This window comes from Oryctolagus cuniculus, chromosome 7 (genome assembly GCF_964237555.1).
Source record: "Oryctolagus cuniculus chromosome 7, mOryCun1.1, whole genome shotgun sequence".
Classification (NCBI taxonomy): domain Eukaryota; kingdom Metazoa; phylum Chordata; class Mammalia; order Lagomorpha; family Leporidae; genus Oryctolagus; species Oryctolagus cuniculus.
The window spans coordinates 42,500,493-42,524,611 of NC_091438.1; the positions used below are offsets into that span (position 1 = coordinate 42,500,493).

Genomic DNA, 24,119 nt, shown 5'->3' on the forward strand with positions numbered 1-24,119 from the left:
CGCACTGAGTGTCTCCGATTGGAGCAAGCGGAATGTCTATCAACCTAAGCGGAGAAAGGGCAGTTGCCCGAGACGGAGGGGCGTGACTGGCTGTAGCAGCCAAGTGCTTTCTGGCAAACCAGGAAGAAAATGAGTAAACCAAAACTCAGGGGCTCAATAAAAACTTTTAATTACACTTCAAAGACTTCGTACAGTGCAACAGTGAATATTCGCGGTTGATATTCAAGAGTCCATTTTATCAGATGTTAAGTTTCCCCTGCCCCTTGATTCTCCACTCAAGCTTCCGTCTTGCCCAGTCTCCCAGAAGTTGCTCCTGGTTTTGGTTGCCGACCCCAATATGTCAGAAAACGTGAACTACTCTGGTCTCCAGTTTTGGGGAAATGGAGGGCCACTGTCGCATCCCCACCAAGACCTGTTTGAATCAAACCCAATCCAAGTCCCTAAACGATTAGATTGGAAAGGGCTAGGGGTTCCTTTAATTGTACATCCCTCTTCCTTTAAGTGTGTGTGTGTAAGAGAAAGAGAAAGACAGAGACAGGGAGAGGAGAGTCTGAAATATGAGAAAAACAAAAGGAAATTAGTTTGGGAGGGAGAAACACCCTAAGGAAGGCAGGAGACTATGTCCTGCTCATGTTACTTTACCCACTTTGCCATAGTGGGGAAGTCAAGTCTCTAGTGAAAGTTTGGGAGCCAAGCAAACCACTGTTCAGAGGGATGAGCTTGTATAGAGAGAGGAAGGGCCCTTGGCTTCCATTTTAGGGTGGGTTTCAGGGTAGAGATGAGTGAAGAGCAGGAGGATTCAAAAATTAGCTGTGGGCCCAACCTTTGGATAACCATTTGTGGACAGAGACTGGAGGATTCTGGTGACAAAATGTGGGAAGGGACAAACAAAAATAAGCAAAAGGAAGAAAACTCCTACAGGTAAGAAATCAAGTGGGCAATGGTGGTGGTGAAGGCTGAGAAATATTCACATGGTTTTTCAGAGTCTGATCTGGCCAACGTGGAAGAATGTGGGGCAGCCATAAGAAATATCAAGGCTTCAGGTAGCTAGCACCTTTCAAATTGGCACAATGGCCTTTCCCGGGGGTGGGAATGGGGGAGGGGACCAATAGGAAAGTTTAAAGGATTACCCAGACCAATTGTCTCAAGCAGAAATGCGCTTTGACACACTTTCTTTTGATTCCACTTGCTGTACCGCTCCACCTGCAGCATGGGCTTGGTGGAGGAAGCAGGGGAGGAAGGATGAGGCAGGGAAGGAGCACTCCTCCCCTAGCTCCCAGGGAGAGCTTACACAGATAATGTCGGCAGTATCAGGCTGGTAAATGCAGTGGTCCTGGTATCGGGTGGTCTTCTGAACTGCTTTTTACTCTCTTCCAAGCACAGAACCGTGACTGGGATGACTTCATATTCGGGGAGAAAACCAAAACAATCCTCCATCTCTGAGATTCCCATCATCAGACAGCATCTGTTGCTTGAGTCCGAGCTGTTGGGTACATGTGTGTGTGAGTGTGTGTGTCACGGCTTCCTGGGGCTGAGAACCTCCACTGCACTCTCCCAGGCTTGGCTCTGCTGGCCCATGGAGATGTGCTAAGGAAAACGCATCTTCTTGTTGCTTCCCAAACCAACTACTCTCTCAACCTACTTTTGTTAGGTTTTTGGGTAGTGGTCCAAGTCCAGTATACTTCAGACAGCCAGGTCTATGTCCACCACTGTGGTCATCTGGGCCAGGGGACAGCTGACATTGTCCCTTAGGGCTGCTGAGACTAAAGGGACACTGAAGGGACAGGGAACTGGAATTGAAGACAAAGCTACATTACATTTTTCCTCCTGTCTGAGGAAGGGGTAGGCTCTGGCAGCAGGATTGGTACATTAGCAGGACTAAGATAACAGCCTGGTTCACAGATGTTAAGAAAATACACACTTAAATAAAGTATCGACATTTCTCCCCAGTCTTATAATTCCTCCAAAGACAGATCCATGCCCTGGAGACCCAGAAGTTCCTGTTGCTCCTATTCCCTGTGCAAAAGTGCCTGGTAACTTGCCTCCTAGTGGTGGGAAAAAAGAAGCAGAGTCGTCTGGTGGGCAGCTCAGTTCCAAAACAAAAATATGCAAGCCTGGGAGAGCACTGCTGGGAGGCTGGGCTGCAAGCCCGAGAGGGAGAACCAGTAGTAGCGAGCAAGCCCTATGTACAGCTCTTCTCAGGGTCTCAGGGACACAGATGCAGGGGAAAGCTGGAAGGGTTAGCAGTGTGGCGATGGAGATGGGTCCTTAGAGACGAGGCCTGAGCATGAGGACTGAGGGAGGGAGCTCAGTTCAGCTGGAGAATGAAAAATCGTGGAGGCAAGGGATCCAGGAGTGGAGCCTCTTCAGCAACAGCAGTTCAAGTCTCTGTCCCTGTCCGACAGGCCACGTGGCCCAGGGCAGGGGGACACTGGGGAGGGTGCTGTCCTCCCCACCCTGCCCCCAACCCAGAGTAGTGTGGGAAAGCAGCAGGCTTCTCTCCCCCGCTGGTTACCAGTGTCTCGAGTCCACCAGCTCAGGCCGCAGGCTGAGTTTCTTGAGGCTCTCGTAGCCCACCACGATGACAATGGTGGAGGGCGTCGCCGAGATGATTCTGGCCGAGAGGCCCTTCATGAGGCCCCACGGCCCCTCCTCCGCCATCAGCTGTCTGAAGGTCAGGATGATGGAGTTCTTGCCCTCGACCTGGAAGAGTCAGCACAGTGGAGGGCCACTGTCGGCACTCGGGCCCCTCTGCTCAACCCCCCTGTGCCTTAGGGTCAAGCGGGGGGAGCGGAGCTGGGGGCCGCGGAGCTGCGTTCTGCCGCTGAAGGACAGTGCGCAGTGGTTTCGTGCGAGCTCCGGTGCTGGACCACCGGGCTCTGAGTTCTGCTGCCCACTTGCTGAGGGCACCACCACGGGTGACTTATCAGCTCCTTGTGCCTGTTTCCTCCAATACAAAACACTGGCTAACGATGCCTCCAAGAGGCTCTCTGAACACGACAGAAAATAATCCTCATAAATGCTGACAACAGTGTCTGCAGATGGTAAACTAAATGTTAGCTGTTATTATCAGACGTTGTGGGGCAGCAGATCTACCTGCTGCTTGGGACGCCCGCATCCGTATCAGAGGGCCTGGTTCAAGTGCTAGGTGCTCTGCTTCTCATCCAACTTCCTGACTATGCATCCTGGTAAGGAGCAGATGATGGCCCAAGGACTTGGGCCTCTGCCACCCACACGGGAGACCTGGATGGAGCTCCAGGCTCCAGCTTCAGCCTGGCCTAGTCCTGGCTACTGTGGGCATTTGGGGAGTGAGCTTCCTGATGGAAGATCACTCATTCGCGCTCGCTCTCTCTCTCAAGTAGATGAAAATAAACAAATGAGTATTTAAAATATATCATTAGATAAGCTACAAAGTTGTGCATCTTTGGACCAGGTGCTTCTCTCTAGCCTCAAGAGGCTGGATTAATTCCCCTGTAAACCCTCTGCGACACTGGCAGCCGTCTTTGGATTCTGATCATCTCAATCCCAGTGAAGACCTAAGGTAGAAAACTCCCCCTCCCCTTCTGTCCTTTCTCACACATTGGGGCCTGTCCTCTCTATTGCACTAGACGCCTGGCCAAGACAGAACCCTCTTCTCCCTTGTCAACAGCCCCACGCCCTACTCTCACTGCCACTCCAAACTCCACCTTAAGAGGCTGCCATTTCGGTCGTCAGCCCATCCAGGACAGATGTTCCCCTTGCCCATGCCTGTCTCTCTATGCTATGACCTTCATAAGGTGATCCCCACTGTGGCTGGGACATCTCCCCAGTCCACCCTCCTCCTTCTGTACCTCTAAACTCTCTTCTTCCTGTCCAATACTCTCTCAGGTGAACACCTCTGCTCCCTTAACCCTCGCACTCATCCACAGCCATGTCAAGGGCTTTTTCAGTTATGTCGTCAGCCCTGCAGCCTGGGAGCTCCTCAAAGCAGAGACCTGGGGGCTCGCATTGTGGTAGAGGGTTAGGCTGTCACTTGCAAATTCGAGATCCCATATCAAAGTGCCGGTTTGTATCCTAGCTGCTCCGCTTCTGATGATACCTGGGATGGCAGCTGATGATGGCCCAAGTGCTTGGGCCCCTGCCACCTGTGGAGGGGACCTGGATGGAGTTCCTGGCTCCTGGCTCCTGGCTTTGACCTGGCTCAGCCCTGGGTGTTGCACCCATTTGAGGAGTGAATCAGCAGATAGAAAGTTCTCTCTCTCTGCCCCGCCCCACCACCGTCACTCTTTCAAGAGAATACATGAATCTTTAAAAGAACAAAAAGCAATGCCTATGCTTTCCCTGGAACACCCAGGACAAGGCTCAGGAAGAACGGGGCTGGAACTTTACTTCCAAGTGAACATTTTCAAATGGCGGGGAGGGGACTCTTTCCCGGGGACAGAAACACCTGCATTTACTACTCACCTCCTTCCTGACATCGTGCTGATGGGGAAGCTGGCTTTATCCGCAACCTGTTACAATTATTTTTCTTCCCTCTCTTCCCCACCATAACCTCATGAGAACCCCATTCTCCTAAACATCTTTCTTCATTCTCTACTTTTCCTCCTAAGTTACCCAAATCAGATATTAAAACCCTCCATCTCTCCACGTAAAACATTCCACAGCTGCAGTTCTGTTCCCTTGGTCTGGGTGCTGTGCAATTGTCTTCTAGCTGACTCAATGCAGGGGCTACAATTTACAGAGAGCACCACTGAGGGCCTTGTCAGCATTTTCACTGATTCCACAGAGCAGAATCTGTAAAACAAAAACCTTTTGCAGAGAGAATAACAGCTCTCACCCTTTGCAGAGAGCTCATGACTGAATAGAAAAATTAGATGAACATATGAAATTAACTTAAATAAATTTCTAATAACCACAATCCTGAGCAATAAGGAAAGGGTGATTGACAGCCTATGTTCATAGGCTATGGAAGAGACCAGTAGAATTCCTGGCCATAGAATAGACTTGACTGAAGGGCTCTTTTTTCTACCAAGGGTCATTTGGATATTTTTAACATTTTCAGGCCATACACAATTATCAACTTAAAAAAGTAGCCCGCTATAGGGGCTAGCACTGTGGCATTGTGAGTAAAGCTACAGCCTGCTACACTGGTACCCCATATGGGTGCCAGTTCGAGTCTCAGATGCTCCATTTCCGCTCTACCTCCCTGATAATGACCTGGGAAAGCAGTGGAAGATGGTCCAAGTGTTTGGGCTCCTTCCATGCACCTGGGAGACTAGGATGAAGCTCCTGGCTCCTGGCTTTGGCTTGGCCCAACCCCAGCCATTGCAGCCATTTGGGAGGTAAACCAGTGGATGGAAGATTCTCTCTCTCTCTCTCTCTCTCTCTCTCTCTGTCTCTGTCTCTGTCTCTCTGTCTCACTCTCTGTGTAACTCTGACTTTAAATAAATCTTAAAAAAAAAAAAATAAAACCAGCCTACTTTAGATTTACCAGGCCAGACCACATGCTTTCACTGGCCTCGTATGGCCCCTGGGCTGGACTTCCCCACCCTGGACTGGAGGCATGCAAGGTAGCAGACAGGGTGAAAAAGCATTCCGGGTGCTTTCAAGTGTTCAGCTGCTTTCTGCAGATGGCGGGCACGAGGAAGGGGCTTGCATGGCCAGGAGAAGGCTGGCTAGACTAGAAGGCCTTAACACAGAGGGGTCAGGGGAAGGCCGGAGGGCCAGGTCACGCTGCTAATGGCTTCTCTGGGAGGAGGGCCGGGGAGGAGGTTCCTCTTACCTGGACTCGCGTTCGGATGACGTCCATGGGGTTGGTGAGGATAGAGGCAGTGGCTGCAGCCAGGGGCCCCGAGATGGCTTGAAAGACAATGTGAGGGCACTCCTTAGGACACAGGGAGGAGAGCTGCTCTGGAATCCAGGGAGAGACAATGGCTCAAGACAGAGGTACCACGGTCTGCCCTCACCGTGCTGCCTTCTCCCCGCTGGTGCCCCAGCCATGACAACCCTCGGTCCTTTGCCACCTCAGAACTCTAACTCCCATCTTTTGTCCCCATCTGCAGTCGACAAAAAATTACAAATCTCAGGCCCCTTCCAGAAGTCATCTTGGCGACATCAACCACTTAAACAGGACAGCATGCCTCTGGAGCAGAGGATTCTAAAACCTCTTTGCTTGCTGGACTCCTCTCATCTGATGGACAGAAAATCCTTCCTGATGCAAAAACCTTGTCTCTCACTCTGTTCCTCCCAACTCAAGGGTAGAAGAACACCCAGGACTCAAGTGTTTATATATACATAGAATATGTTGGTCAGGGTACATTAAAAACTGGTGACATTAAAGACTGACTATAAGGAAGGGAACTGAATGACTGGTGAGTTAGGAAACCTTATGCTGCATGCCCTTTCCTATATTTTGAATTTTGAAATGTGAATTAAAAAATAAAATAAGATAAAAGCAGAGGGGCTAGCGTTGTGGTGTAGTGGGTAAAGCCACCACCTGTGATACTGGCATTCTGTATGAGTACCTGTTCTGGTCCTGGCTGCCCCACTTCTGATCCACCTCCCTGCTAATGTGCCTGGGAAAGCAGTGGAGGATGGCCCAAGTGCTTGGGCCCCTGCAACCATGTGGGAAACCCAGAAGAAGATCCTGGTTCCTGGCTTCAGTCTGGCCCAGCCCTGGCCACTGGAATTTGAGGAGTGAACCAGTGGATGGAAGATCTCTGTCTCCCCTTCTCTTTCTGTAACGCTGCCTTTCAAAACAATAGCAATAATATTAATTAATGTATGTATGTATGCATGCAGAGCCTGCATTGTTGCTTAAGGGGTTAAGCCACCATTTGCAACACCAGCAGCCCATATCGGCACTCCAGATTGAGTACTGGTTGCCCTGTTTTCGACCCAGCTCCCTGCTAATGTGCCTAAGAAAGCAGAAGATGGCCCAAATGCTTGGGCCCCACCACCTATGTGGGAGACCAGGATGAAGTTCTAGGTTCCTGGCTTCAGCCTGGCACAGCCTCAGCTGTTGTGGCCATTTAGGGAATGAACCAGTAGATAGGAGAACTCTGTCACCCTGCCTTTCAAATAAAATGAATAATAAAATTAAAATACAGAGTCTTGGGGTGTGTATTGTGGTGCGATGGGTTAAGTCACTGCTTGTTGGGGGGCACTGTGCCTGCAGTGCTGGCATCCCATATGGACACTGATTCATGTCCCAGCTGCTCTGCTTCCGATCCAGCTCTCCGCTATGGCCTGGGAGAGCAGTAGAAGATGGCCCAAAAGCTTGGGCCCCAAATGGGAGACCCAGAAGAAGCTCCTGGCTCCTGGCTTCGGATCGGCACAGCTCCAGCCATTGCAGCCATTTGGGGAGTGAACCAGCAGGTGGAAGACCTCTCTCTGTCTCTACCTCTCTCTCTGCCTCTCTGTAACTCTGCCTTTCAAATAAAATAAACATATCTTTTTTTAAAAAAAAGTCACTGCTTGTGACACTGCATCCCACATTAGAGTACTGGGTCAAGTTCTAGCTACTTTGCTTCTCATCTAGCTTCCTGCTAATCATCATGGGAAGCACCCACCCATGTGGGAGGCCCAGATGGAGCTCCAGCATCCTGGTGTTGGCTTGGCTCAGCCCCTGCTGTTGTGGCCCTTTGGGGAGTAAACCAGCAGATGGAATATCTCTTTCTCTCACTCTATTACTCCGCCTTTCAAATAAAAACGAAATGTTTAGGCCGGCACCATGGCTCAATAGGCTAATCCTCCACCTTGCGGCGCCGGCACACCGGGTTCTAGTCCTGGTCGGGGCGCCGGATTCTGTCCCGGTTGCCCCTCTTCCAGGCCAGCCCTCTGCTGTGGCCAGGGAGTGCAGTGGAAGATGGCCCAAGTGCTTGGGCCCTGCACTCCATGGAAGACCAGGAAAAGCACCTGGCTCCTGGCTTCGGATCAGCGCAATGCACTGGCCGCAGCGTGCCGGCAGCGGCAGCCATTGGAGGGTGAACCAACGGCAAAAGGAAGACCTTTCTCTCTGTCTGTCTCTCTTTCACTGTCTACTCTGCCTGTCAAAAAAAAAAAAAAAAAATGTTTAAAAAATAAAAAAATCTTGGGGCTAGCGCTGTAGTGTAGCTGGTGGAGTTGCCACCTGCAGTGCTGCATTCCATGTCAGTGCCGGTTTAAGTCCCAGCTGCTCCACTTCCTATCCAGCTCTCTGCTATCACCTGGGAAAGAAGTAGAAGATGGCCCAAGTCCTTGGGCCCCTGCACTCATGTGGAAGGCCTGGAAGAAGCTCCTGGCTCCTGGCTTCAGATTGGCATAGCTCCCACCATTGTGGCCATGCGTGGAATGAACTAGCAGATGGAAGACCTCTCTCTCTCTGTGCCTCTGCCTCTCTGTAACTCTGCCTTTCAAATAAGTACATCTTTAAAAATAAATAAATAAATCTTACCTTATAGTGAAGATTTTCACTAATCTATGTCAAAAAAGAAAAATTCAGTTTTAACAATGCTAATGAAGGTAGAATGGTACCCAGATTCACCCATTCCTAAATAAATGACAACTTCATTCACAATTGATTTTTCTGGGTTACCTTCTTTGCAGGTGAAAGATAAGAGTTCATTCATTTATTCAAGAAAAATATACTGAGTGACTACCATGAGTCAGTCACCCTGGCCCTGAGTTTGTTTTGTTTTTTAAAGATTTATTTATTTATTTGAAAATCAGAGTTACAGAAAGGGAGAGGAAGAGACACAGAGAGAGAGAGATTTTTTATCTATTGGTTCACTCTCCAGAGGGCTGCAATAGCCAGAGCTTGGCCAGGCTGAAGCCAGGAGCTTCATTCGGGTCTCCCATGTGGGTAGCAGGTGCCCAAGCACACAGGCCATCTTTGGCTGCTTTCCCAGACCATTAGCACAGAGCTGGATTGGAAGTAGAACAGCCGGGACTGGAACTGGTGCCCACAGGGGATGCCAGCATCTCAGCTGGTAGCTTTGCCCGCTTCCCCACAGCACCCCGCTCTTGAGTTTCAAAAAGGAGCAACGAGTCTCAAATTCCTGCCCTTAGGAAATTCAAATGCTATTGAGAGAGAACAGACAAAAAAGAAAGCAAAATCTATAGTTTTATCAGAAGCTGTGTGCTATGGATAAAAATCCCACATAAAGGGAGCTAGGGAGTGCCAAAGGATGGGGGAGGCAGAGGGGAAGAGTTGGTCAATTTTTTTTTTTAAGATTTATTTATTTACTTGAGAGGGAGAGATAGAAAGGTTTTCCATTTGCTGGTTCACTCCCCCAATGGTTGCAATGGCCGGAGCTGGGCTGATCCAAAGCCAGGAGCCAGAGGCTTCTTCCAGGTCTCCCACTTGGGTGCAAGGGCCCAAGCACTTGGGCCATCTTCTACTGCTTTCCCAGGCCATAGCAGAGAGCTGGATGGGAAAAGCAGCAGCCGGGACTCAAACCAGTGCCCATATGGGATGCAGGCACTGCAGGCAGAGGCTTAGCCCGCTACACCACAGCGCTGGCCCCGAAGTGCCAGTTTAAAGAAGGTAGTTATGGAAGCCCTTTCCAACAAAGTGAAGTCTGAGCAAAGGCTGGAAGGAGGGGCCAGTGCTGTGGGGTAGCAGGTAAAGCCGCAGCCTGCAGTGCTGACACCCCATATGGGTGCTGATTCAAGACCCAGAAGCTGCCCTTCCAATCACCTCCCAGCTTAAGTGCCTTGGAAAGCATTGGAGGACTGCCCAGGCGCTTGGGCCCCTGCATCCATGCAGGAGACCTGGGCGAAGCTCCTGGCTTTGGATCAGCCCAGGTCTGGCAGTTGCAGCCATTTGGGGAGTAAACTAGTGGATGGATGATGGATTTCTCTTCCCCTGTAACTGCCTTTCAAATAAATAAATCTTTAGAGAAAAAAAAAAAAAAAACTGGAAAGAGCTTTCCAAGCACGGGCTAGTATCCTGTGCCAAGGCCCTGTGCAGGAGCACAGCTGTGGGGTTAAGGGGCAGAAGTCCAGCAGCCCAGAATGTGTGCGGGAAGAATAGCAGGTGAAATCCAAGAGGTGCATCATTTAGGGCCTGGAGGCCACAGCAAGACAGACTTCTACTCTGAAATGGGATGAAAAATCAATTCACGGGGGGCCAGCACTGTGGTGTAGTAGGTTAAGCCTCCCGCCTGCGGTGCTGGCATCCCATATGGGTGCCGGTTCAAGTCCCAGATGCTCCACTTCTAATCCAACTCTCTGCTAATACTCTGGGAAAGCAGCAGAAGATGGCCCAAATGCTTGGGTCCCTGCCCCCAGGAGGGAGACAATTAGAAGCTCCTGGCTCCTGGCTTTGAATTGGTGAAGCTCCAGCTGTTGCAGCCATTTGGGGAGTGAACCAGCAGACAGAAGACCTCTCTCTCTGTCTCTCCCTCTCTCCATCTTTAACTCTGCCTCTCAATAAATAAACAAATCTTTAAAATAAATAAACAAAGAAAATTTTAAAAAGAAAAATCAGTTCATCATCTCAAAGGTTCCCTCTGTGACTGTTTTCGACAGTCACCAACCCCCTAAGAGTATTCTCTCACACTCTCAGTTTTGGTAGTTTGTGGCCAAGAATTAAACATTGGAGGAGAACTATGGCAGGGCAGAAGAGAGGGCTTTTTTTTTTTAATCATTTATTTATTTTATTTGAAAGGCAGAGTTACAGAGAGGAAAAGACACACAAAGAAAGAGAGATCTTCCATTCTAGAATCAGAAGCCAAGAGCTTCAATCGGGTCTCCCACATGGGTGGCAGGGAGTCTTTAGGCCACCTGCCACGCTTTCCCAGGTGCACTAGAAGAGAGCTGAGTTACAGGTGGAGCAGCCGGGACAGAACCAGTGCTCTGAAATGGGATGCCAGCATTGCAGGTGGCAGCTTAACCCCCTGTGCCACTGTCGGCCTCGGGAAGTGAGGCCTTCTAAGTCCCAGCGGGCATGGCAGAACCCCTTGGCCCTCCCAGCACCACCTCTCCCCCAGTTTCTAATCACTCTCTTCCGACAGCCGGCACACAAACAGAAACAACGTGAACTGGCGGCCCCGCCTCATGAGGTCCTGTTTCTCCTAAAAACGCTGTGTTTTGCAATCACAAGGGTGCAGCACTGGACTGGCACAGGCCACCTCCAGGGGCCCATGAACACTGGCTCCCAGGCCTGCAAGTGGCCATGGGATCCAGATTCCAATTCTAAACACGTCCACATGCCATTTTCTTGTGGCTTATGAAGAGGACGGAAAAAACAGGCAAGAAAGTGGGGTAAGACCCTCACGGCGTCCCTCCTCTCTACTGCTCATTCAACAGATGTTTACCAAGCACCTGTTCTCCACAAGGCGGAAGATAAACCAGGCACCCTGGTTTAAGTCCCTCCTGTCCAAATAACTATGATAGTTAACCTTAGGTGTCAACTTGACTGGATGGAGGTATACCTAGAAACTCAGAAAAGCATTATTCTGGGTGCGTCTGTGAAGGTGTTTCCAAAAGAGATTAGCATGTGAGCCTGTGTGGTCCTGGTGGGAAAACTCACCCTCACTCAGCTAGGGGGTCTGGCGAGAAACACAGAAGATGATCTCTCCTAGTGAGCTGGACACCTGCCTCCTGCATGGACATCAGAATTCCAGATTTGCTGGCTATCGGACTTGCACCAGTGGCCCCCGCCAAGGTACACCTCCAGCCACCTGCCCTGGTCCTCTGGCCGCTGGAGCTGAATTGAGCCACGCCACAGGCATCTCGGGGTGTCCAGCTACAGAAGATCTGTCAGGGGACTTCTCAGTGGCTATGATCCCATGGCCCAACTCTCTTAATAAACTCCTTTTCATACAGGTCTTATTGATTCTGTTTCTCTATAGATCCCTGACTAGTACAGTGATCTTGGATAAATGATATGCTTAATATAAAACAGAAATGTACAGGAAAATGCTATCATGGAACTAGTATTCTAATTAAAGGGCTGGAAGTTGGGAATAAAGAAATTGCAAATTATGACAAGTGCCACAAAGGAACAGGGTGCTAGGACAGAAAGCAGAGGGGTCCCCTTTCCAATAGGGTAGCAAAGAAACCTTGACAAAGGTGACCTGCACGGAATCTGGGGGCAGAAGCACAAGAAAGCACCAGCCACCCAAACGACAGGGGACAGAACACTCTGCAAAGGCCTGGAGGTGAGAACAGGGCTTGGTATGGACTGGGAACTGGAAGAAGCGCGGTAAGGATGGACCAGAGAAAGCAAGGTTAGAGTGGCACAAGACGGGGCTGAAGAAGCAAATGGGGCCATGTCACCAAGAGCCAGTGGACCGTGGGAAGAAAATGCTACTAGGCAGCACTGGAAGATTTTAAGCAAAAAAAAAAAAAAGTCAAGAATTCCTCTCCCCATCCAGCACTTCAATCACACGTCGCCCAACTGTGGATACAGCAGATTCTGAGCAATGCAGCATTAAGTGCTGATCACTTGTGCACATCACAGAGGGTGCTCACACATACTGACAGCTATGCTGTTACTGGCATATATCATGTGCAAGCTGGTTTTTTAGAAATACAGTTTTTAAATTTTCATTTATTTGAAACATAGAGACAGAAAGAGAGAGATAGAAAGGTCTTTGAGCCACTGGTTCGCTTCCCAAATGCATGCAACAGCCAGGGCTGGGCCAGGCTGAAGCCAAGAGCCAGAAACTCATACAGCTCTTCCACGTGGGTGACAGGAACCCAAGTACTTGAGCCATCACCTGCCGCCTCCCAGGGTGTACAACAGCAGAAAGCTGGAGTCAAAGCAGAGCCAGCACTGAAACCCATACACTGATACAGGATGCGTCCCACGTGGCATCGGGACTGTTGCACCGCACGTCTGCCCTAGCTGTCTATTGTCGATTGAAATATCTCTGGGGCTGGCGCTGTGGCACAGAGGGTTAAAGCCCTGGCTTGAAGCGCCAGCATCCCATATGGGCACCAGTTCTAGTCCCGGCTGCTCCTCTTCTGATCCAGCTCTCTGCTATGGCCTGGGAAAGCAGTGGAAGATGACCCAAGTCTTTGGGCCCCTGTACCCATGTGGGAGACCTGGAAGAAGCTCCTGGCTCCTGGCTTTGGATCGGCACAGCTGCAGCCATTATGGTCATCTGGGGAGTGAACCAGCGGATGGAAGACCTCTCTCTCTGTCTCTACTTCTCTCTGTAACTCTTTCAAATAAATAAAATAAATCTTAAAAAAAAAAAAAAAAAGAAATATCATTATGTGGAGGCCAGCGCTGTACGTAGCAGGTAGGGCCACCGCCTGCAGTATCGGCATCCCATGTGGGCTCCAGTTGGAGTCCCAGCTGTTCCACTTCCAATCCAGCTCTCTGCTATGTCCTGGGAGGGTAGTGGAGGATGGCCCAAGTGCTTGGGTGCCTGCGCCTCTGTGGGAGACCCAAAGGAAGCTCCTGGTTTCAGATCGGCCCTGCTCCTGGCTGTTGTGGCTGGCTGGGGAGTGAACCAACAGATGAAAGATCTCTCTTTCTCTGCCTCTTCCTCTCTGTGACTCTGCCTTTCAAATACATAAATAAATCGTACAAAAGAAAAGAAAAGAAATACCATTACATGGCACGGGACTTTATTTACTGGTTCACCAGTCCCTGAGCTCGGTGTTGGGAAGTACAAGCATATTCTTACAGAAGTTGCAGTTCACTGCGGGAAGAGACCTTAACTTAATAATCACATTAATATATCATTACAAACTCAACTAAGTGTTCTGAAAAATAGGAACACGGGTTCATGAGAACACAGAACAGATGCCGAGGTCCAGCACTGTGGCACAGTGGGCTAAGCCACTACTTACAACGCCAGCATGCTATACTGCAGTGCTAGTTTGCTCTGTCTCCAAGCCAGCTCCCTGCTAAGATGCCCAGAAAGGAAGCAGAAGACGGCCCAACTACTTGGGCCCCTGCCACCCACATGGCAACCAGAATGGAGTTCCTGGATCCTGGCTTTGGCCTGGCCCAGACCTGACTGTTACAGCCTTTTGGGTAGTGAACCAGAGATGGAAGATCTGTCTCTCTGTGTCTCTTCCTTTTTCTCTATTGCTCTGCCTTTCAAATAAATAAGTAAATCTTAAAAAAAAAAAAAAAAAAAAAAGATTTGTTTTATCTATTTGAAAGAGATAAAAAGAGAGGTAGAGCCAGAGAGAAAGGGAGGCCTTCCATCCACTGGTTCACTCCCCAAATGACTGCAATGGCCAGAGCTGAGCTGATCTGAAGCCAGGAGCCAGTTTCTCCCGGGTCTCCCTTGCGGGTGCAGGGGCCCAAGAACTTGGGTCATCTTCTACTGCTTTCTTAGGCCATAGCACAGAACTGGATCAGAAGTGGAGCAGCTAGGACTCGAACTGGCACCAAATGGGATGCTGGCACTGCAGACTGGAGCTTTAACCTACTGTGCCATCTCACTGGCCCATAAGTAAATCTTAAAAAAAAAAAAAAATCTAGACTGAGCATCAACAAAAGATCCTATGAGGACAGCTATAAGTGTGAGAATGAAATAATGAGAGACAGCAAGGTATTCAGAGCTGCACATGACGGACATTAGTTATGTTAGTTTTCTCCCCTTTCCCAGAAGTGAGGCACAAATAACATCAAGGCAAATGTTATAACTGCCCGAAGAAGAGTTTAGGCAACGTCATAGATATTGGAAGCAGGGAAAGACCCCTGCTTAGTGAAGAGTTACATGGAGAGGATAAGAGACGAAGCAATAAGAAACACTTCCGGTAAGGCATGACTTCCCCAGGGCTAAGTGTACCTGGAAGGCATCTAGGAGAGGAATGGCATGAACAGAGCTCAGAGGTAGGACAGGTGACACCCAGCTGAGGAACAGGGCATCGTCCATCCAGGCCATAACACAACACAAAGGGGCAGCAGATGTCACTGTGCAAGGAGACTGATGTCAGGCTAAAGGGTTTAGATTTTATTCAGTAAGCAGGAATTGCTGCTGTCCATCACAGGTTAGTCCGTCAGGGACATGTGTCATTGACGGGAAGGCGGAGAACTCAGAAGAGGTAGACAGCGGGTGCAGAGGGCCGGCAGTATGGTCCCAGAGGCCTGGTTTCCAGGAAGGCGATAGGAAATGGAGAGAAAGTTGGGAGTCACATAGGAGTCACCAGGACTAGATGTGGAGACGAGGAAGATGAAGTAGAAGCATAATCCCCAAGGTTTGAAGAAAAGCAAGGCCGCCAACAGATGAAAGTCAGAAAGGAGAGCCAGTTTGGGATGAAAAATAGTCAATTTAATAAAATTTCAGATGTAAGTAGATGCATCTAGATTGAAGTCCAACAGTCAGTCTGTCTGGACAGGTTAGGCTGGAACAGAGAGTTGTTAGGACATATCAGAAAAATGCATCTACGGGCTGGCGCTGTGGTGTGCTAGGTTAATCCTCCACCTGTAGTGCTGGCAGCCCATATGGGTGCTGGGTTCTAGTCCCCGCTGCTCCTCTTCCGGTCTAGCTCTCTGCTGTGGCCTAGGAAAGCAGTGGAGGATGGCCCAAGTGCTTGGGCCCCTGCACCCGCATGGGAGACCGGGAGGAAGCTCCTGGCTCCTGGCTTCGGATCGGCACAGCTCCGGCCATTGCAGCCACTTAGGGAGTGAACCAACAGAGGGAAGACCTTTCTCTCTGTCTCTCTCTCACACACACTGTCTGTAACTCTACCTGTCAAATAAATAAGTAAAAAATCTTAAAAAAAAAAAAAAAAAGAAAAATGCATCTAGGTGCAAATGAAATCAAATTAGCAGAGAAGGGCAACAGAGAGACTCCAGAGAAAATGCTCAGATTCCCTGGAAATGTATAATAGGAACAGGAAGCCTTTTTAACATTAAGATCACCAGGATCAGGGAAGGTGTTTGGCATAGTGGTTAAGACACCACTACAGAAGCCCATGTCACATAGCAGAATGCCTGGGCTTGAGCCCTGGCTCCACTCAGGATTCCAGCTTTCTGGTAATGTGAACCGTGAGAGGCAGCAAGTGATGGCTCAAGCACTCTGGTTCCTGCCACCCACATGGGAGACCTGGACTGAGTTCCTAGCTACTCGCTTTCGCCTGGCTCAGTCCCAGCTGTTGTAGGCTTCTGGGAGCAAACCTGCAGATGCGAGCTCTGTCTGCCTTTCAAATAAATAAAATTTAAAAAATAAAAATAAGAGATTGTCAGAATCCATGCCCAAAGAGATCAGAGGAGGAGACCAGGAATCTCAAAAAAACTTTTTAAAAATGTTGTCTTTTGGCAAGTAATCCCTTTTCTGAGGATACATTATGGGAGTGGAGAGGTTCAAAGTCACACAGCACACCTTGGATTTAACGATGCGAGAGAGAAAAACTCTACCTCAAAAGCTCATCCCTCAATTTCATCTTCACATCCCAACATCCCATGACTTTTGTCCTTCACCTCCCAATTGTCTGCCAATCTTCCCCTGACCCAGGTCAGCTGCAACACACCCACAGCATACACCGCCCACTGTCCTAGCCGTCTGCTGTTTGGTTTTATTTATTTTTTTAATGATTTACTTATTTATTTGAATGGCAGAGTTACAGAGATTGGGAGAGACAGAGAGATCTTTCATCCATTGGTTCACTCCCCAAATGGCCGTAACAGCCAGGGCTGGGCCAGCCGAAGCCAGAAGCCTAGAACTTCATCTGGGTCTCCCACATGAGTGCAGGGGCCCAAGCCCTTGGGCTGTCCTCTACTGCTTTCCCAGGTGCATTAACAGGAAGTTGGATCATAAGTGGAACAGCCAGGACTCGAACCAGCGCCTGTGTGGGATGCTGGCATTGCAGTTGGTGGCTTAACCTGCTGCACCACAACACAGGCCCCTAGTCGTCTGTTTCACTCATCTGATTCCCCCTACTATATGAGAAGCTATTATAAGGCAAAAACCACGTCTCTTCGTCTTTGAGTCCTCTTGGATTCAAATGTTTTCTGAACAGATGGCCCTTTCCGCCATTACACTGCACCTGCAGTCTACTGCACTCTAACGTGCACACAGCAAGAACATCTCAGCCCTGTTAGCAAACCCAGCCTCCTCCCCCGCTCTCCTGGCCCCTGCTTACCTGCGTAGAAGTGATAGAAGGGCCACCACACAGCACTGTTCGGGATATAGGTAAGTAGTGATGCCACATAGCCTCGGTAGAAACCACGGAGCCCATCAGCCCGCAGGATCTGCTTGATGATGTCCTTGGTTTGGCCAAAGGCAACTACCCCCTGTCCATCCGGGCTCCCACGCACCTGGAAGCGGCCCATTTTCTCACCCTTGCGCTGCATCATCAGGTGCTGGGAGACCACGTCAATGGGCACCGTGATGCTCTGGGCCACGAGGGAGGCAGAGCCCCCGGCCACCAGCGACTTGACTGTGTTGCTCTGGCTGTAGTCAGCCACGAACTTCCGAGTGAGCTCGTACGTGGTGACGTAGCACTGGCCGGAGATGAGGGTGAAGGTGTTGACCAGGAACCCCCGGTAGAGGCCGGTCACGCCGTCTGCTCGCAGGATCTTGATGAAGGCATCAAAGGTCCCGTGGTAGAGGCTCTTGCCCTTCTGAACCTGCAGCCGGGTGCGGATGAGGGTGAACGGGTAGACGCTGACGCGGATCATCATCGTCATGGCCACGCCAAACACATAGAACTTCTTCTTGTCCAGGTGCTCCCATTCGATGATCTGGATGTTGCGCTTGTCTTCCATTGTGCCTGAAGACCTGGGCGTCGAGCAGAGTGCAGGGATGTGAGCGGGGAGGTCGGGACTTTGCACGTGCCCTCCTGGCCAGGTTCTCAAGCCCCGTTCTCAGGCTTCCTCTCCGGGGACACTCACCTCATCCAGCCTGACTCTGCCCACCCTCACCTGCCCTTCCGTCATGGGTCAGGCTACTGCCTCCTTCTGTCCTTGACCGACCGGTCCTTCCCAACTCAGTCCCCTCCTGCGGAAATCGTTCCTCCCTTCAGAGGCTCCTGGACGGCACCCCAGCTCCCCACCCCCAACTGACAGGACCGTCTATTCTGAACTCTGCCCTTGCTTGGGTCCTGGTGTCACAGCCATGCACGGGGACCGCTCTCCTCTGGCTGGCCCAGGTGGGCAGAGCTCAGGAGCTGTGGACAGATCAACCACCTTGCAGGACACAGAGCCTTTAAGTGGGCCAATGGGATGTCACTACGAGACGTTCGGGACCATCTCGAAGGCCATAGGGACTGTGCTCCATTCTCATGCCCCTGGGCCCACGGAGGAGACCCCACTTGTGGCCTTTCCTCCTCAGCAGTGCCTCTCATCTTCCCTTACTAGCTGACTCACTCTTAGGTTAGTTTTGGTTTCCCATGCTGGTCACCAGAGCTCTGCAGGCCCACCCTCACTGCACTTACACTGTCTGCAGTCTGCACTTGAACAAAGAGTGGGAAGAGGGTGTGTGGGGTTTTCCCACCACAGGACACCCCTGATTATCTCCCCTCACTGCAATGAAAGGAGCGTGAAAATCAGGAACAGGTCAAAGGTCAGAGTCCTCTTTGGTTACTAGATAACTCACCCCAGAGAAAGACAGCGAAGAGCCACCTGGGAGCCAAGTGGTTTCCCCGGAAGAGCCTGGGGAAGTGCAGGGGAGAGACCATGTTTAACCTGCGCTCTCAGCTCTGACATATAAGCCCCAACCTCAGCCTTGGAGGATGAAGGGAGAAGCAACCAAAGACATAGACTCTGCCTCGGAGAAACGCATAGTCTCAGGACACACGGTAGCTCTCCAGCAAATGTAAGACACAAAAGGACAGGAACCAGGGCAAACTCACGGGCATGTGGCCTATGTGTCCAGTGTATCCACTGGCTAGAGTTTCAAATAAAACTGATAAGGTTATCAATGTCGCAACTGTATAAAAGCAGGAGCTTCAAACTAGGAAATGCCAAGCCGGAGGACATCATATATTAGACATATCCATGGCGGTAGCATGATGTGCTCCGATGCAGCCCAGCCCCGCTCTGCAGGATCTGGTACATTTTCAGCCAGACCGGGAAGGTGGGAAGTTAAATTCCAGGAAATGCAGTCACAGGCGCCCCGGACTTTGAGAGACAACCAAAGGGCTGGGAAAGGAGGTGGCCCCGTCCCAGAGATGATGCCCCACACAGGCAGTGCCAGCAGCAAACCTCACGCCACTGCCCGACCTGAGTCCCTCCTCAATCGCTTCCCAACCAAAGGGCCCATCTCAGACTCAGGCAATCTCGGGGCCACAGAATCAGCTCTTGGTTTCCCCACAGAAGTCAGTGGGGAAGCAGAGCTGGCTGTCCAGAAATCCCTGACCCGGACTGTATCACTTTCCTCGAAGTAGGGGCCACCTGCAAGACACACCGAGCACTTGAGAGCGGAGGGAAAAGCTCGGCTTATAGGTTTGTAGCATGGGTGGGGGGCACGGAACCAAGATGCGCTCCCTGGAGGACAAAGCAGTTCAAATGAAGGAGGAATACACATGAGCAATGAGCAGGAAAGAACAACTCGGAAGTGAGGAGACAAAAGCCAGCCTGGCTGGCCAGATAGAAAAGCTCGAGCGTGAGAAATGCAGACAGGAGCAGCCTTGGAACACTGACGTGCCTACTGCTGTGGGCAAGGCGTCCCTTCCTCCCCGGCCTCCGCCCGGGGCACTGCCCAAGTCCAGTGGGGCAATCTCCCCTTCGAAAGAACAAGTCTCTCTCATTCCCACTGGGCGGTTGTCAGCCAGGGTCCCAAGGTCATGACTCCAGTACCACTGAGAGGTGAGGCGAGACAGGGAAACAGCAAGATTTACTGAAAACCTGCTACTCCATGCAATCCTTAGAACTTCACCTGTGACCAGGGCAGCACTTTTGACACATGAGGAGACAGAGGGTAGGATGAGGCTGAGTAACGGCCCGAGGTTATGCAGCTGCTCAGTGACGAAGGCGGGCTATAGGCCAAGATTTCTCCTCCAGTCCGCCACGCTTTCTTGCCCTCGGGAGCTGAGTTCCAACACCGATCAGTCTGTTCGGTTTGGAGCCAAGTCACTTCCCCTCATTGGAAGCAGAATGAATGCCCTCACGAGTGCAGGTCACCCAAGGGTCAGGCATAAGCTCTGGGTCACGCAGATGCCCAGGGACTTCTCTCGGCTTTGCGCCGGAGGAACCAAGAGCTGCCTCTGCTTTCCCACTGTGCTTGTGGGGAAATGGATCTGATGGGCTGAACGGGCACACTGTCATTACAGGACAAACACAGCAGGACCCGAGCAGGAGGGCCTCCTGCCGGGCACATGCAAACCTCAGGCTATGCAGGGCAGAGGGGCAGAGAACGAAGGCTTCTGTTCCAGGAGCTGACTTCACGGGCGCCTACCAACCTGGCAAGCTCAATCACTAGATACCAGCGTCTCTTGATGAGAAATCCTAGGGAAGCACCCGTTGCCCCTTCTCTCCTCCTGCCTCCAACTCTCACACGGGTCAGTCTATTTTATATTCCCAGAATGAAGCAAGGACTCTCAGAGGCAAATAACTCTCACCATTGTCATGGTGACAGGAGAAACCACTGGAGCTCATGCCTCCAAGGGATACGCCACTGCCGTAGCAGATACCTGGGGCACTGCAGCCACCTCCACCTGTTCAAAAGGTGGGGGCTCAACCTGCTCTTGTTACATAACCTGCAGACTTCCTGCTGAAACACCGAAACCAGTTCCTCCTGTCTTACCCTTTAGAAAATCCCCTTCGCAGATCTCTGCACGCAGATTTCCTTCAGACTTCTCTTTTCCCAGTTCAGTCAGCCCAGCGTCTTCATGGTTCTTTCCCAGCCCCTTATTTGCATCCATGGCTCCAATCCTGGACTCTCTCTCTCTCACACCTTTTAACACTGCTGAGGTACAAATGTGGACACGCTTCTTGTGGGGGACCCAAACAGATGAATTACTGAGCGCCGTCCTAAAGCCATCAAGTGAGGTGTTAGAGATGGGACTCCCGCTACTGGCCCCACCAGTGGAAAGGGAAAAATTGGCCCCAGGTATTTATATCTCCTCTCCACTTCCACTCTCTTCCCTGGATTAAGCCACCACTTAAAAATGCCAGCATCCCATTTCAAGGGGCCAGCACTGTGGCGTAGCGGGTAAGGCTACAGGAAGTCTGCTGTTTCACTCTCCAGTTGACCACAACAGCCAGAGCTGTGCTGATCCGAAGCCAGGAGCCAGGGGCTTCTTCCGGGTCTCCCACGCTGGTACAGGGGCCCAAGGACTTGGACTGCTTTCCCAGGTCATAGCAGAGAGCTGGATCAGAAGTGGAGCAGCCGAGACTCAAACCGGCGCCCATATGGGATGCTGGCACTGCAGGCAGCAGCTTTATCTGCTATGCCACAGTGCCGGCCCCTCAAATAAATTAATCTTAAAAAAATCATACCAGACTATTCACTAAGTTCTGAGATATTATTTCGCTCAGAAGGCAGTGCCACCTGGAAGGCAAGGTCATACCAGGGTCAGAGTGCAGCAGTCAGGAGACCTCTGTCTGAGTCTCACTTCCATTACCTTAAGCCACTTCAGTGATACTCATTTTCATCTGTAAAATGGGGCTAAAAGCTAACAAAGCCCATCAGAGCCTCATTAACAGTGTGGTGCAACTCACAGGAGCTAACAATTGTGAAAGCATTTTGTCCGCAGTAGGGCGATTGCAGAGAGTTCACTGGATGGTGCTGCCCTAAGTTCTTTTCCTTCTAAGTGATCCAAGACCAGGAGCATGGACAATATTAGGATCTTGTTAAGAATTCGGAATTTTAGGGGGCCGGCATTGTGGCATAGCAGGTTAAGCCTGTAACACCAGCAACCCATATGAGTGCCAGTTCATGTCCCACCTGCTCCACTTCTGACCCAGCTCCTTGCTAATGTGCCTGGGAAAGCAGAGGAAAGTGGTCAAAGTGCTTGGGCCCTTGCACCCAAGTGGGTGGCCCAGAGCCATTGCAGCCACTGGGGAAGTGAACCAGCAGATGTCTCTCTCCCTCTCTCCTTTCAAATAAGTAATAAAATATTTTTTAAAAAGAGGAATAATTTCAGGATGCACCTGACCTGTGAATAAAAGCCATTTTAACAAGATCTCTAGGTGATTTATGAGTTACAAACTGTATTTGGGGAGCCTTGCTTTAAATATTAGGCATCAACAGAACTATAGGAATTACAACCACTCTCAGAGTTCAAGATCATTATGACCAGGTTAGTAGCCATCTGACTGCTTCCCTACCAGTTACTGAAACCCAGCGCAATGATGACCACTTGGTCCATTCCAATCTTTTCCAATCAACCATCCCCGTAAAATTAAACGGCCTCCTCGAACTCCTGGCAAGATACCCACCCGTCCCCACTTCTCAGCTGCAAACAAGGAGAGGAGAGGCCAGCATCCTCCAGTCCCTTTGTTCTCTCTGCTGCACCTGCATGGCGCTCAGCACCCTGCCGGTTCTGCCACATGAGAATGAGCAGGTGTACACGCGTGCCCACCTGTCCAACTGCACATCATCTCCTTCTGCCAGGTCACTGCTCACGCCTGCGACCCCTTGGAGGTGATCTGCCTTGCACATAGCGCAATTCCCACCCTGCCTGCCCTTCTTTGATTTTCCATAGGTGCCCACGTGACCCTCCATCAGACATCACATGACAACCCTCTCCACATACTCCACGTGATACCCCCTTCATGCAGCTTCTGTCCTGATCCCCTCCAGCCCGACGCTGGCTCCGAAGCCAAGCTCTTCGCCACGCTCCTGTCACTGTAGCGAAGCTCATGCTGCTCCGTCAGGAAGACACGCGTCGCCGGAGCTGTCCATCTCTAAAACTGCACGGCGGGTCCCCACGGCGCTGCAGCCGGCACCACAGACACCTGCTACCTCCTCGACAAGTCCTGGTCCTCTGAGACCTTGGTCCTCAGGCACCCCAAGCCGGAGATTTCTTACCTTCTCAGACCCCGGCAACCCCACCGCGTCTGAGGAGCTCTTCACGCCTGGACCTCTAGGCCGCAGCCCCCACTCTATCCTCTGTTCCCAGCGACCGCCGGCCTCCTCCGGGCGCATCTTCCTCCATCTCGACTTGGATCCCGGTGTTGCCGGAACCGGAAATCGACTCGCTGTCATTACCGCCCCCTGCGGCGGGCGGGGGAGGCGGCGGAAGAAGCGGTGGGAAATTCCACCAATGGCGTACTGAGCCTTGGAGCCGCCCCTAGAACGAGGGTGGACGGACATCTTGGATTTGGGCACTAGCCACGCCTTCTTCGGCCTCGGCATGCCCTGAGCTCTAAGGCGCCTGCGTGTTCTCCTTGGGCTCGTTCTAATTTGCGGAAACTGAGTCACGGGGTGGTGTTTGACTATCCAGTTGTAGGAGTGGGTCGTAAGTGGGTCACCTTGTGTGTCGGCATCTGTTGGAAGCTTCTTGTTCCAAACGAATCCGATTTTTCTGTAAATTTTCTCGTTCCTCTTTTACAGAACCAAAACAGTGGAGGCCAAGGTACAGCAGGACTGTTAGATAACCAAATTTGAGGCCCGGGAAATCAGTTTTGGGAACGGGGCGGGGTGGGGGGGCGACACCCGGGAATTGGAGAACGTGACGTTAAGGGTCTCATCCAGCTTTTGAAGCTACTTAGCTGTACACGGGTTTAAAGGAAGAGGAGGAGCTCTGTAAAGAGGCCCCATGAGGGGCGAGTGTTAAGACGCATCTTGGGACCCCCACACCTCATATCAAAGTGCCTGGGTTTGAGTTCCAGCTCTGCTTCTTGCTAATCCCCACGCTGGGAGGCAGCATGTGATGGCTCAAATGGCCCGGCCCCTGGGTTAAGTCCCTGGCTCCCGGCTTTGCCCTGGCCATCGCGGGCAGTTGGAGAGTAAACCAGTGGGTAGGAGATCTCTCTTTCCTTCTTTCTCTCCCCCACCTTACCTTTTAAATAAAAAAGCTTTTTTTTATCTTGTTAAAAATATTGGTGGAACTGGCACTTTGGCGCAGTGGGTTAAAGCCCCGGCCCACAGTGCTGGCATCCAATATGGGCACCGGTTCAAGTCCTGGCTGCTCCACTTCCGATCCAGCTCCCTGCTAATGCACCTGGGAAAGCAGTGGAGGATGACCCAGATCCTTGGACTTCTGCACCCACGTGGGAGACCTGGAAGAAGCTCCTGGCTCCTGGCTTCTGATGGGCGCAGTTCCGGCCATTGTGGCCATTCGCGGAGTGAACCAGT

The 24,119-nt window shown here is 51.1% G+C and overlaps 1 protein-coding gene across 1 annotated transcript; it reads right to left on the reverse strand.

The window, feature by feature from the left end:
• Positions 1-145: 145 nt before the first annotated feature.
• Positions 146-23,047, reverse strand: SLC25A44 (solute carrier family 25 member 44). Its single transcript, XM_008264317.4, has 4 exons — positions 22,851-23,047; positions 17,020-17,657; positions 5,762-5,889; positions 146-2,703 (listed from the first exon to the last, which is right to left on the reverse strand). The coding sequence occupies exons 2-4, from the start codon at positions 17,642-17,644 to the stop codon at positions 2,512-2,514; spliced, it is 945 nt and encodes a 314-aa protein (XP_008262539.1). The 5' UTR covers positions 17,645-17,657; positions 22,851-23,047; the 3' UTR covers positions 146-2,511.
• Between the last annotated feature and the right edge of the window lie 1,072 nt (positions 23,048-24,119).